Below are 15,740 nucleotides of genomic sequence, written 5' to 3'. Positions count from 1 at the left end.
CATAAGTTATGATGGACACTACTTTTTTCTTATTTCCTTCAAAAAATCTACATACATTTCAGTATAATTACTTGATTATAAAAAAAATTTATGAGCCTTGACCAGTGTTCTAAGTGGTTAGAGCATCAACCCACGCACCAAAGGGTCTCGAGTTTGATTCCCAATCCAGGGCATGTACATGGGTTGCAGGTTTGATCCCGGCCTGGTCAGCACATGGGGAGGAAAGCAACCATCAATGTGTCTCTCTCACATCCATGTTTCTCTCTCTGTCTTTCTGTCTTCCTCCTCCCCTCTCTCCCTTCCACTCTCTCTAAAAATCAATGGAAAAAAATATTCTCAGATGAAGATTAACAACAACAAAAAAGAATTATGACTTCGCAAAACATTCAAGTGGTATCTCACAAAAATTATTTGTGTGGCATTAGTTATTACTCTTTCCCAGACAATTAGCTTACTTTAGGATATCTATATATATAAAAGCCCAGCAACCAGAACGGCGGAACAACCAGAATGACCGGAACAACCAGTGTCTATGATGTGCATTGTGGCAGCCAAACAGCCTGCTCTGGGCCCTTATCAGGCCCCCTCAGGCTGGCCCCGCCCCCCATCGGCCCCACCACCCCGATCAGGGGCGGGGCCAGCTGGCCAACGGCTGCGGCCCCTCCCTTCTGGCTCAGCCCTATGGACCCCCATTGGGGCAGGGCAGCCAGACCCCACCCATGCACGAATTCCTGCACTGGGCCTTTAGTATGCATAATAATAAATATGATGCTATCAACATTGTTTTTTATAAAGTTAAACAATTTTAAGAATGAAATATTACCAGCATAGCATTATAGACAATAATAATGAATAATTCATAGATACTGACCAACTTTGACAATTTGAATATATTTGTTATATTTGCTTCAGTTTTTATTTAAGAATAAAACAGATACAGATTAGGCCTTTTTTGTACCCCTTCCTTTCTTCTATCTTAGAGGTAAACCAGTGTCTCAATATTTTGTCATTTATTATTCCTACTAACCTGATCTTTCTTTTTGGTTAAACAGTGTCTTTTCATCTCATATCCTCATTAGGAGGGGAAATTACAGTTTCATTTAATAAATTGCAATGAATATATTAGGGCATGTAATTCTCCTTAGTCCTTTGGGAAATAGAAATATCAAAAGGAGCTTGCCCTCAAAAAACAACAAATATGCCCTGTATTTCTTAATGAGAAACTAATAATATTTAATAGCACTTCATTAAATTTTCATGAAACAAAGGAGATGATCTGGCTGCTTACATTATAAAGTAGCATTTGAGAAATATCTACCCAGTAAAATACTATGCTCCAAGAATCCTCTATCGTGGTTAACACCCTATCTCCTGGCTCCTCTGGCTCCCACACACCAGTGACACCGTATTCCGTCTGCTGCCAGGTCCTATCAACTTAGCAGTATCCTGACCACTGTCACCACCATTACCCCTCCTTTCATTTTCTTTAACGTTCAGTTGATTGTGTCTCATAGACTCTGAATTCCTTTCCCCTCTTCTTTCTTCTATCCAGTTTTCAAAATAGGCATACATAATTCTAAATCAGTGTTCTTATCAGGTAAATTTTCATAACTTATAAAAAAAAAACAAAAAAAAAAAACACCCTTCAATGTTTCCCCCTGAGACAGCAGATCAAATTTAAATTTCCTCATTCAGGTCCTCTTTGCAGATTAGCTCTTGGAGTCTTTTCTAGTCTTGATTCCTAATCCTGTCTGTCATGCAGCTTCCAGGCATTTATCTCACCAAGTTCTACTTGTATCATTGTTTCTGCATTCCTTACAGCTCCAGGTACTAGAACTGGTTCTTACACATCTTTTAAAATCTCATCTCAAATCCATTACATCCATAAAGCTCAATATCAGAAATTAATCTCTGCCCACAAATTCTCACAATACCTTATTTATTTTGTGATAATTATTGCTTTTTGTAATTATAGAATCTCTCCTGCTTCAAATGCAGATTGTTTTTAGAGCAAGGCTATGTCTTAAACATTCTAGTATTATAATTTGTTCAATACAAGTCCTTGAATACAAGAGATATTCAATAAATATTTGTTGACAAGCCTTTGATCTAGTAGTCCACACATTACACAAAGGTGTTTATTACATTGTTGCTAATAATAGCCAGAATTAAAGCTATATAAATATTCAATAATAGTGGAATAACTATATTAATTCTTGTTAAGTCTGGTAATCTTATTTAGAGGTATTGTGAAAGCTTTCATATTCTATTTACTTGTAATTAAAAAGGAAATATTGGCCCTGGCCAGTGTGGCTCGGTTAGTTGGGCATGGTCCCATGCACCTGGGGGTTGCTGGTTTGATTCGCCATCAGGGCACATGCCCAGATTGCAGGTTCGATCTCCAGTTAGGGTATGTGCAAGAGGCAACTGATCAATGTTTCTCTTTAAGTCAATGTTTATATCCTTCTCTCTCTCTCTCTCTCTCTCTCTCTCTCTCTCTCTCTCTCTCTCTTTCTCTCTCTCTCTCTCCCTCATCCTCTCTTTCTCTCTTCCTCTCTCTCTAAAAGCAATAAAAACATACATTTTTAAAAGGAAATGTTTATATTATACCATTAAGTGAAACAATTAGAATTCAAATATACAAATATCCACATATGAATGAAATTATCAACTTCTGGTTATTTTAATTTTCTCTCTGTTTTTCTGTCTTTCTAATGCAATATAATCCAATTTAATAGTCCCGTAAACATAAAAAATGTGCGGAATGAGTAATTGAAAACATTATAGATGATTTCTATTTCTATAAGTGGAAGCCATCTTAAAAAATGAAGTCATTTACCAGTTGTCAGATAATAATATAGATGAATATCCCACCAACACAAGTGTTCACAATCAAAGAGTATTTTCTTTTTCTTCCTTTACTTTGACATATTTTAGACTGTGTACGCAAGTTTAAGTGTTGCCAGATTAGCATAGAAGAAGGCAAAGGAAAACTCTGGTGGAACTTGAGAAAAACTTGCTATAAAATAGTGGAGCATAACTGGTTCGAAACCTTCATTGTCTTCATGATTCTGCTCAGCAGTGGGGCACTGGTAAGTGACATATGATCTGCTCCTTTACCTTTCCTCTCGATGCACCTCCTATTTCATGTTTTTACAATAACTTGTTGGTGAGGATGAGAGACATCGTGTGATATTTTTAGCATAGTTGTGAGAGGCTCAATAAATAGGCTCAATAAATTTATTATTCTGAAGTAGGCCTCAGGATGAATCAAACAGAGAACACTATGGTTTTTGTAATATCTAAAAAAGGATCTTTTTTACTTTCACTCAAAAGAGACAGTTCTTACTAAGAATAACTATGCAGGTATGATATGGATTATCGCTAAATATCAAACTATGTAACATAACTCCATTGCTGCAGGGAACTCACCTGCCTTGTTCGTGCTGATTCACTAGTGCCAACCATAGTGAATGGTAAATAGTACACTAACATAATTACTGACTAGCAGAAAAGTGAAAGCATTACAAACCTATTTTATGTCTGATTTCACTCAATGGAATGATCAATTTGGTCAGAATATTGATTAACACAATAAAAAGTGTGACCAGTTTTCCTATTTGGTGATACAAACGTGGTTGCATTTGTACTATTTTTTCAGTTAGTCAGTAGTGTTGGGTGAATTGATTTCAATATAAGGATATGGCATTGTTTCTGGAGGCCTCTAAGCCCACCCCTGATGTAATTGACAATCCTGCATCCTGCCATGTACTCATAACAAAGGGGGTGAGCCCTGTGTTTTAATGCCAAATGGAAAGACAACCCTGAATCTCATTAGTGACTACTGTCCTTGTTGTAGTAGCTCTTGGTTCTCAAGTACATCCAGTCAAAGCTCACGGAAGTACATCAACAGGCTGGCTTCTAAGCAGCTTCCACCTTCAGCTGTAAATTGAGCTGAAAGCTTTTAGGGCCTGGTGCTAAGCTCACAAGCTCAGATTCCCTTTTTCTTCAAAAAAGAAATTTTTTCTTTATCATTCATCCAGACCACCAGTTTACCCTCATAGTCTTCCCTGTAAGGCAGCGGCTCTCAACCTGTGGGTCGCGACCCCTTTGGGAGTCGAACAACCCTTTTACAGGGGTCTCCTAAGACCATCGGAAGACACATATATAATTACATATTGTTTTTGTGATTAATCACTGTGCTTTAATTATGTTCAGTGAAATTGGGGGTCACCACAACATGAGGAACTCTATTAAAGGGTTGAGGCATTAGGAAGTTTGAGAACCACTGCATGTAAGGGCATTGAGTTAGACAATTACTTTTTTCATTCAGATGTCCCAGGGACTCCTGTAAATGAGTCCCCAACCCTTTCTGAGGAATTCTGCAAAATGATGGCTTAGGGAGCTTCTAGAAATTGTGTGTGTGTGTGTGTGTGTGTGTGTGTGTGTGTGTGTGAGAGAGAGAGAGAGAGAGAGAGAGAGAGAGAGAGAGAGAGAGAGAGAGAGGCTATAGTCCAGTGTCCTTCCCCAGGCTAACGGAGCTCATTGCTTTACATTTGCATTAGTGAGGGGGTACATCCCAGTGACTGCACTAAAGGAAGTGGGTCTACTTGCAGTGACTTTCTGCTGTAGAGATAAGCAGCTGGCAGTAAAAAATTTTAACTTTTTTTAAGGTACTGATACTAAAACTTTAAAATCATTTGAATTTATTGGTTGACTGAAATGCCGAGGCAGCAGCCATTTGCATATAGATAACTATAAGGCAAAATGCAGCTATGAACACAGGAAGGCTTCCAGTGTGGGCACCTGAGAAGAGGTTTGCAGCATGTATTTTCTAATAAGCTATCAATTAGCGACAGTACAATGAAATTTAATTGCATTTTTTTCCTTACAGGCCTTTGAAGATATATATATTGAGCAGCGAAAAACAATTAAGACCATATTAGAATATGCTGACAAAGTTTTCACTTACATATTCATCCTGGAAATGCTTCTCAAGTGGGTTGCATATGGTTTTCAAATGTATTTTACCAATGCCTGGTGCTGGCTAGATTTTTTGATTGTGGATGTGAGTATTCTCCACTGTTTCATTCCATTGGCATGTGATGATACATCAAGCATGTCAAACTCAAAGGCTAACATGAGCCAGATAAACAAGGTTTACGTTTATGTGGGCTGTAAAAAGCAAAAGCTTCAAATTTCATAGAAATGTAGGTTTATTTCAGTAGAGACATGCTGAATACAAAGGGCTGAAATAAATGAGAAATAATAGAACATTTTAATAAAAATTAATATTTTTTCTTGAACATTAACTTACCAGACACTAAATAACTGCACAAATTAATAAGCGTAAAGCAACTAAACCTATTTTTCTTGTTCTCCGAAAGTAAAATATTTCCTGTTGCACACACCAAACAAGTCAGGCCAAGACTAATGATGCGGCAATCAGCTGCTAAAATATTTGCTGCTAGTATTAGTGGGGAGAAATGGTGCGCCTACGCATAAGGTGCATAAAGGAAATGAGTGCAACACGATTATAGTAATCAGTCATTAGCGAACATTGTAGTTCATTATTAATAATTATGTACAACAGGATATCGTAAAAATTAAGTTACGAAATTTTTATTATAACATTTCTTACATACCATTATATTGGCTGGGCTGCACATGTGGCCTGTGGGCTGCGAGTTTGACATGCTTGTGATACATATTAGTCCTCGCAATGATGCTTAGCATATATATAGTAGGCACTCCATCAATACTGTCTGCATGGGTGCAAATATAAATGGTGATTTCTATTTTGCCAATGATACAAAGTCCCCAAACCCTTTTTTTTTTTTGGCCAATTTAAATACATATACTTTCATAGGTGAAACAGCAGTCAAATGCTATGTTATTATCATTATTGATTTAGCTTCAAATTAATATTTAACATTCCAAGCTATACAAATAATATGTTAATGTAGTTTTGCTTTTTTCACTCTCACATTTAATACAATAACTATATTTAAATTGTTCACATCTTTGACATTAGCATCTTTGTTATCACCAGAGACTGTTGAGAAATGCTTGGCCCACAGATGGATTACTAATTACAAAGAAATGTGAAAGTCCAAATAGCAAGAGACACTTCTTGATTCATATGATGGTTGAAACAGATTGGCTATCAACTAATTATTTAAAAGTTTATTAAACTGCATTGGTGTTGAAAATAAAGTAAGACAGAGAACCAGAGTATAAGAGGTTTTAAAACATTAACATGAGGTTACTCCTGATTTCTGAGTGAGAAGTTTGAGGAACATCTCATCTTTTATTCACAAATATGAGGTCATACTGAATAAAAAAGTTTTAAATTATGTTTATTTCATTTTGGAGATTTACTTCTTAAATGCCTTTCAAATTATTAATTTATTCAGAATCAAGAGAAAAGAATTTAAAGGCTTTTTGTCTAGACAAGTCTAGGGGATATGTTCATAGCAGCACAATTTACAATAGCTAAGATCTGTAAACAGCCCAAGTGCCCATCAGTAGAGGAGTGGATAAAAAAGCTGTGATACATTTGTACAATGGAATACTATGCAGCAGTAAAAAAGAAGTTTCTTTTACCCTTTGAGACTTCGTGGAGGGACCTGGAGAGTATCATGCTAAGTGAAATAAGTCAGTCAGTAAAAGACAAGTATCACGTGATTGCACTCATATGTAGAATCTAAGTAACAAAATAAGCTGATGTGGATCCAGAGACATGGAAGCATAGAACAGAGTGCAGAATCTCAGAGGGAAGACAGGGGAGGGTGGATGGCTGGGGGAGTAATCAACCAAAGACCTTGTATACATATATGCATGGCCCATGGACACAGACAATAGGGTGCTGAAGGCCTGGGGTGGAGGGCAGGGGGCTGGAGGGCATCAATGGGGAGAAAAGGGGACATATGTAATACTTTCAACAATAAAGGATTATAAAAAAAGTAAAAAAATCTAGGGGAGCTGGTGAGCACAGAGAGTAAGGATGCGGGGAAGGGAACAGATTGATGATCACCATCAACACAGAGGAAGAAAACTGAATTTTCAGGAAATCACAATGTGTTTAATAATGCATTGTAAAGATAATATATTGATTTTAATAATTTCTTGACAATTAAAGACATACTTTGATATATAAAATTTAAATATCATGTTAGCAAAAGAAAAAAATAGACACTTTCTTGACGAAAATTATTTTTTACAGTTTCAGGTAAAAAAATATCAGTTTTTAATCCACTGTGACCTTTCTAATCACGGAACACAAGAAAAAATTATGTAAGAGACAAAGAGCGATCTTTGCATTTAGCAAAGAAAAATATATTTGTTTTATTTTTTTCCTAATCTTCGTGAAGCAAATCTATTAAATATATAAAATTACATACAAAATCATATCAAAAATTTTCTGGCAATAAAATGACAATAAATAATAATTTAAATCCATATGTTTAGACATTATAAAAAATGGAAAAACATACCAAAATTATACCATTCTTTTATTTGTATAATGAGTTTATAGATGATACTTTTTCTTCTTATTTTCTTTACATGGTTAAGATACTTGATAAATGTATAATAAAACACCCTATATTTAACACACTATCCGATATAATAAAAGCCCACAGACTGGAACAGCGAAACGATCAGAATGACTAGAGACCAGAATGACCACGGCCCCTCACCTTGGCTGCCCCCCCCCCATCCCCCATCGAGCAGTTAGGGGCGATTAGGCAGGCAGGCAGGTGAGTGATTAGGGGTGATCAGGTAGGCAGGCAGGCAGGCAGAATAGTTAGGGGTGATCAGTCAGGCAGGCGAGTGGTTAGGGGCAATCAGGCAGGCAGGCAAGCGGTTAGGAGCTAGCGGTCCCAGATTGCAAGAAGGATGTCCGGCTGCCATTTTAGGCCTGATCCATAAGAAGATTGGGCCTAAACTGGCAGTTAGACATCCCCCAAAAGGTCCCAGATTGCAAGAGTTTGCAGCCCCCCGGGCCTCTAGTTTAATAATAAAGGCATTAAGGCAATACTACCTGAATATAAAGGAATCTGTAAGAGAAATCAGTTGTCCTGTAGCTGGTGTTCATATTACCTAACATATCCTGATATTTACCTTCTTGGATTAAAAAAAAAAAAAAAAAAAAAAACTAGTTTGAGAATATTAAACTAAACAATACTTAGCTTTATATTGATATATATTGCGCATCTATTTTGTTATTGAAGAAACTAATGTGAATGTCATTTTTCCAGGCTTTTGGGAACTGATAGTTGTCTTGTGAGGACAGATAGCTATTCAACTAGAACAGCGGTTCTCAACCCCCTTTGGGTGGTTGAACGACCCCTTCACAGGGGTCACTTAAGACCATCAGAAAACACATATATAATTACATATTGTTTTTGTCATTAATCACTATGCTTTAATTATGTTCAATTTGTAACAATGAAAATACATCCTGCATATCAGGTATTTACATTATGATTCATAACAGTAGCAACATTACAGTTATGAAGTAGCAACAAAAATAATTTTATGGTTGGAGGTCACCACAACATGAGGAACTGTATTAAAGGGTCGTGGCATTAGGAAGGTTGAGAACCACTGAACTAGAAGATGACATGTGTATTAGTCCATTCACTTCACTGAGGGAGGTGGAAAGTCTTGAGGGCAGTGCAGTGGGAGCTAGAGTTTAAGGGAGGAGAATGTCAGCAGGTGCAGATGAGGGGAGGGGCACCAAGATGCTCAGACACTGATGCCTGCCCACAGGGCCTGTTCAAGAAACAAGCAGCACTGGAGGGTAAGCACAGTGCCACAGGGTGAGGGAAAGCGTCCTGCAAATGGATAATAAGATCGGAACGGTAAGTTGGAGAAGAGTTTGGAGAACCTGAGATGCCATCCAAAGAGATTTAGACATATGATTCAGTAAAGAAGATGCCATTGAAGATTGTCTGTGGAAAGTGGCAAGGAAAGCTCACTCTTTGAGGGAGAGAAATTTGGTGGAGGTATAAATGATGGATAGAATAAAATGGGGATTATTTAGAGGCCCAAAGACAATTAGGAACTTTATGTTTAAAATATCTGTGAAGAGAAGACTAACAAAGCCTAGAAGTTTAGATTTTGAAAAAAAAAATATATAGCACACTTAAATAATATTTTATAGCTCAATTTTATTACAAATTTAGAAGTTTTGCTATTTTAGATTACATGTGCAAAATAAGTTTGATTGTCATTTTATTATAAAAATGTTTTGGTTCACTTATTTTTCTTAAAAAAATATATTTTTCAAATATCTATTAATTCCATAGTCTTAAAACTATACTATACATCTATTTTTATTTATTTGCTTTTGAAATTCAGGTGCACTTTAGGAGAATATTTTTTTCTTAGCTTATGTAATTTTAATGAGTTTCCTGTGTATTTTCAAAGGAAGTCAGATATTTCTGTGTCACCTGTGACAGTCCTTTCCTTTTTTGTCAGCTGAGACTTTAAAACTATACCAACTACATTAGTCACTTGTACACATGATTAAAGAAAACATTGTTTTGGCAATTTCTAATTACTTATACTAAAACCTCAGCTTTTATAAATTAACTAGAGGCCCGATGCAGGAAAGACACGCAAGGGGCTCGGCCCTCGCAGTTGGTGGCTTGTCTCAACCTTCGCAGCCCAGGCTTCGTCCAGAAGGTTGTCCAGAAGGATGTCTGGAAGGTCATTCGGCTGTCTGGTCTAATTAGCATATTACGGTTTTATTATTATAAATTTGAGCTAATTAATGCCTATACACCCTCACACTAAAATTTACATAAAGACAAAGCCACTATGTAGAGGCCAAGATCTTTCTGAATGTGTTTATGTTCAGATTCACCAGTGTTTTGCAGTTACCCGTGTACTTGTACCAAGTTTTAATTTTCCTCTCAGGTCTGCTAAATAGCATGAAAAATGATAAAGTGTTACAGCTACATAGATTGCATATCTGTGCCATTATTTTTCTTGCTTTGCACTTAATTTACAAAAATGTTCGTGTCAAGATTCTTGGGAAGAGAACCTGCATAGTTTCTTCTTTTTCATAAGTGTATGATAGTGGTTCTAAAAGTGTGGGTCACCAACTCCTATCATTAGATTCATCTGGAAATGTTAGGAAACGCAAATTATCAGGCCCCACCCCAGACCTATTGAATCAGACTCTGCCAGGATCTTTCCTTTTCAACAAGCCCTCCAGGTGATTTTCATACTCGGTGAAGTTTGAGAACTAGCTACTTATTTATTGCGTAGAGTATGGTTGATCTGTGTAAGCATTTTTGTCTGTAAATAAGAAAATTGTGTTGCTTTTTCTGTATAGGTCTCCTTGGTGAGCTTGACTGCAAACGCCTTGGGTTACTCAGAGCTTGGTGCCATCAAGTCCCTCAGGACACTAAGAGCTCTGAGGCCACTGAGAGCCTTATCCCGCTTTGAAGGAATGAGGGTAAGACCAAATGCTTAGAATTTGTTGAAATTATAAGCAAGAACAGACAGACATTTTGTACCTTAGAAATGACACATCCATGGAAATGTGTGTCTTCTGCATTCATACTGACCTAACCGGTCAATCAATAATATTTGTCACTGCTGGGGACACTCACAGAATATAATGCCTAAGTGCTTGTTCCTTACTAGATTTTTTACTCTGTGGGAAATCTCTATCGTGTTGTAGAAGCTTCTGATGTGAGTCAAGATAAATGGTGTTTATTCCATTTATAAATGTGCAGGAAATCCCACTCACTGTAATTTAAACAAATCATGAGCCTTTCAAAGTCCAGATCTGGCCTCTTAGATTTGAAACACCGGCTGAGAGGGCTGAAAAGTAGGTCAACGGTGGAAATCTAACACTCATGTAGAAAGGTGGTACAAAGAACAGGAAGGAGTTTGTGCTTATCATTTTTCATCCCTGCGGCACGAAACCTGAGACCACATACCGTCAGCACTGAGGAAATGATGCTGTGTCAGAGTGGTTTAGTTATTTAAAAAGGAAGTTTTAAAAAATGATGTTTTTTTGTGATATTTGAAAATTATTGGGACTTTCTATGAATATTTCAGACACAACATTGGATGGTAAGAATAGCTATGTGTGTCTGTGTATTTGTGCACATACAGTTGCATGGAAACTAATTATTAGCTTCTAAATTCTTTTCACTTTACCAATTTAAATTGCTGTGGGTTTTAAAAAATATATTTGTGTTGATTTCAGAGAGGGAAAGAGAGGGAGAGAGATAGAAACATCAATGATGAGAGCAAATCATTGATCGGCTGCCTCCTGCATGTCCCCTACTGGGGATTGAGCCCACAATCCAGGCATGTGCCCTGACCGGGAATCAAGCCATAACCTCCAGGTTCATATGTCAATGCTCAACCACTGAGCCACACTGGCCGGGCAAAATTGCTGTTTTTACAGTAGTGGTTTTTCTTGTAAAAATGCAATCAAACTTTCAGTACTAGAATAATTTTCCATTTTTTTAAATCAAATTTGCGGATGTATGCACCTAAATCCTTAATACTTCCATAGATTTAACTGTATTGGAAAACGCATGTGTTGTTTTTTGCTACCCAGCTTTTTAAAAAATATATAATTGTATTAATCAATCTCTTCTCACATTTGCATAGTAGAGCATTTTCTATGGTGAGCTTAAAAATTAAGTGTCGCCCAGCCAGCGTGGTTGAGTGGTTGAGTGTTGACCTATGAACCAGGAGGTCACGCTTCAGTTTCTGGTCAGGGCACATGCCCAGGATGTGGGCTCCATCCCCAGTGGGGGTTCTTGCAGGAGGCAGCTGATCAATGATTCTCTATCATTGATGTTTCTATCTCTCCCTCTCCTTTCCCCTCTGAAATAAATAAATAAATAAATAAGTGTCAAGACAAAGTACCTCGGAATTATGAGAGTTGAAATTCTGGTAGTAACTTCACACTTTAATAAGGTCTTTAAAACTTGCTTTCATTTCTTTTTGAAAGGGATTCCACAAAGGAGGATCCCTAGGGCCAGAAAAGTTACATAACTTGTTCAAAGGTGCATAGCTAATTTGTGATACAAACTAGAGTACAGATCTCCTGACTTCCAAACTCTTTCTCCTCCTCACATGTTCAATCTCCATGCTTCGCTCTCTTTTCTCCAGTTTTCCTATGTAGAGTGACCCTATACTGCTGCTACATTGCTTGGGACAGTCCCGCCTTACACTTCCTTTCTCAGAATAGTTATCATTAGTATTCCCTTTCACCCTGAAAACTGACCCTCAAGTGTTCTCTTTTACTTTCAGATTTTGGATAGTAAATGCTATGGTTGTCATGATTTTTAAAAATTGTGACATTCACATGATTACATCACTTCTGTAGTCATGTCATTATTTGTATTCTTAATTATTTTTTGCATTTGTGATTAGTCCCATCCTTTGGTGACAATTTGATATGAATATTGCCTTACCACTTGACAAAACAATCTACAACATAGAATATATTTTATACTATTCTGAATTATAATTTAAACATTTTAGTTGCAGCCACTAGAGACTAGATTCTGCCTAATCTGTAACTTTAAGAACATATATATTTTCTCTCATTTGATTGTTGTTCTTTTTATAGTGTTTAAAAATAGTTAACCATAAGTAAATATTTGTTGTTGACTTTTCACCTATTTTTTCTTCTCATGTCAGGTTGTTGTCAATGCTCTTTTAGGAGCCATTCCATCCATAATGAATGTACTTCTGGTTTGTCTGATCTTTTGGCTAATATTCAGTATCATGGGAGTGAATCTCTTTGCTGGCAAGTTTTATCATTGTATTAACTACACCACTGGAGAAATCTTTGATGTAAGTGTGGTCAACAACTACAGCGAATGTAAAGCCCTCATAGAGAGCAATCAAACTGCTCGGTGGAAAAATGTGAAAGTAAACTTTGATAATGTAGGACTTGGATATCTTTCTCTGCTTCAAGTCGTAAGTAACCATTTTATTACTCTCTGTGATGTATTATTCAAGTGAATGTAATTTTTTTCTGTATTCATAAATACATACTTCGCCAGGTCCATCTGTATAGACCTGAAAAAATACTGAAAATTACTGAACTATCTGTCTTCACTATGTTGAAAGTGGACAGCTCTGCAAAGTTTATCATCTCCCAGGCTATGCATTAGACCCCAGTAACAGTTCTTTGTTACTGAGATTTCTTTGTGGGTTCCCATTGTTTTCCCCATCCTACTCTAAGAAAGTAGAGGCACAGGCCCCTGGGTGGGGTTGGAGTGGTAGACTTCTGTGCTCTTTCTCAGGTACCTGAGAATATAGATAAAAGTCCTTGCCCACCCATACTTCACCCCACCCTCACCAAAACTCCCCACCTTTACATCCTTCATACAGACTGCTCCCTCATTTGCATGTTCCTGCCTGCTGCTTGAACACTTTCAGCGAGGAGAATTACTCTCTTGCAAATGAAAACCTTCCTATCAAGTCTATTATGTCACTATCAATTCATAACAATTCATATCAATTCATAGCAATTAGTGCAACTTCTCAAATGACCACTCTAAGTTATGTCCTCATGCTCCATGAGATGACCCACCCACACAATTCCCAACACTGTATGAACATTAGAGGGAAGAGCCTGTGACACTAAGGAACTGAAAAAAATGTACAAGACTTGTTTTCAGGATTACTGTGTCCACACAAAAAAACAAATACTTAAAAGACTAAATTGCAATTGCATATAGTGTTTGTTTCAGATTAAGAAACTCCTTATAGAATAGTGCCTCAAAATAGTATATTCAACAATATGGAGGAGATTTTCAGGAACAAACCATCATGATTCATATTATTGATAATACCTTTTAGAACAGAAAACATAGGTAAAAAAGCATTAAGAACAAACAATGCACCATCCTTTTCAACTTGTTTGATGCTAGTACTACATACATGAAATTATTTAATCAAATTTCATGTTAGGCACATCAGATACAAAAGTTGTTAATAATTGCTTTTATAATAGCATGCTGTTATAATTTATCAGAATTTAATTAAAGATGTTAAAGATAGATGATATAGATATAGATATAGATATAGATATAGATATAGATATAGATATAGATATAGATATAGATATAGATATAGACATAGACATAGACATAGACATAGATATAGATATAGATATAGATATAGATATAGATATAGATATAGATATAGATATAGATATAGATATAGATATAATAGAAGAATATTAAAGTGGAAGTATTTCCAAAGCATATATTATAAAACTTTGCCCTAAGAGTTTAGATATTAATTCCAAATTATTATATATACCTGGTTTAAATTAATCTTGGTCAATCAATCTGATATGTAATTTCTTTTATAAAATTATAATTTGGGGGGAAAAATTAAATGATGTGATTTTTTTACAGGCCACATTTAAGGGATGGATGGATATCATGTATGCAGCTGTTGATTCACGAAATGTAAGTCTTCTTAGAGGGAAAATTGCTTAATTTGATCCAGCGAGTATTTTCACAGTGTTGTATTTTAGTGATATTGTCAATAAAATAAAACCGTGGATCAATTTATAGAACACATCTATTTTACAAAGATAAAATATTCACCTGATATTTTTTCTCACTGCAAATCTTTTAACATATTTTCTAGTGTCTAGCATGACACCTGGCACTTAAAAATTTGTTGACTGAATTTGAGATGAGACATTTTAGTTTGGGCTCTGATAGTTATGCTCATTTGTGTATTAGGAGCCCTCATGGGCACTTTCTTCATCTATCTAGGTTTCCTTCAGCTTTATCTTTCTTGTAATATAGGGATCTGGTTAATGGTGGGAAAAAACAAACATTACAAAACAAACAAAAAACTTAATAGTACTCCTCCCTGGGAAGTGAGATATTTGTGGTAGAAGAACAGGGCATTCACAATTCACCTTATACACTTCAACACTTTTGAAGTTTTTTGTACAATTTCCATTAATTTCATTTATTTGTTGATTTCATTAACAGTGAGGGAGGAAATCACATTAAAATAAAAAAGACTGATCTCTGGTATGTCACCAGAACATGATAATTAAGCTTAAAATGTTATCTACCTGGCACCAGCCACCAGGTTTAACTCAAAAGAACTCCTGAGGGGTTTTTTGTTTGTTTCTTTTTGGAGTGTGTGTTTATTTATTTATTTATTCCACTTACTAATAAAGAGAGCACAAGAGCTAAAGTCCCTGCATTGTACCTCTGTAAGTGCTATGCCAAGGACTTTCTGACATTTTGTCATTTAGTCCTAAATAATAACCTTATCATGTAGTTTGACATTCAACTCTATTTTATCATGGAAGCAAAGAGGATTAACACACTAAGTGGTAGGACATATTTTTGAACTTTTGACCACAATGGGCTTATAACTGCTTTCTACAGTAGTTTTCTACTTATTTGATTACTTCATTTAAAGTTCGCTCTATCTTTTTTATCAATAACCTACGTGACATGCAACTTACTTTCAGTTTCTATCTTAATCATTTAGCATACATTGTCTGCTACATAACTCCTTGACATTCAAGCACTTTACGAAAGATGGACTCTAATTGCCCCTTAAAAATATGAAAAGTTGCTCGCTCTTACTCTCATTAATCCACAAAGAAATGTAAATTTAATCCAAAATGAGATATCACCTGAACACCTACCTGACTGGCATATTAAAAAGTTTGATAGTACTAAGTACTGCCAAGGCTGAAC

General features: G+C 36.2%; 1 protein-coding gene across 3 annotated transcripts in view; it reads left to right on the top strand.

Annotated features, from left to right (window-relative positions):
- SCN2A (sodium voltage-gated channel alpha subunit 2) overlaps positions 1 to 15,740 on the top strand; it is a 127,114-nt gene that overhangs the window by 89,530 nt on the left and 21,844 nt on the right. For all 3 annotated transcript variants that reach the window (XM_036320464.1, XM_036320463.1, XM_036320465.1), the window contains exons 19-23: positions 2,938 to 3,092; positions 4,895 to 5,068; positions 10,349 to 10,471; positions 12,688 to 12,969; positions 14,421 to 14,474. In XM_036320464.1, coding sequence (XP_036176357.1) covers positions 2,938 to 3,092; positions 4,895 to 5,068; positions 10,349 to 10,471; positions 12,688 to 12,969; positions 14,421 to 14,474 — 788 coding nt within the window. The remainder of the gene's footprint in view (positions 1 to 2,937; positions 3,093 to 4,894; positions 5,069 to 10,348; positions 10,472 to 12,687; positions 12,970 to 14,420; positions 14,475 to 15,740) is intronic.

This window comes from Myotis myotis, unplaced genomic scaffold (assembly GCF_014108235.1).
Source record: "Myotis myotis isolate mMyoMyo1 unplaced genomic scaffold, mMyoMyo1.p scaffold_m19_p_8, whole genome shotgun sequence".
NCBI classification, from domain to species: Eukaryota; Metazoa; Chordata; class Mammalia; order Chiroptera; family Vespertilionidae; genus Myotis; species Myotis myotis.
Note: the sequence above shows the minus strand (reverse complement) of the source record. Positions and strands in the feature narration are given on the sequence as shown.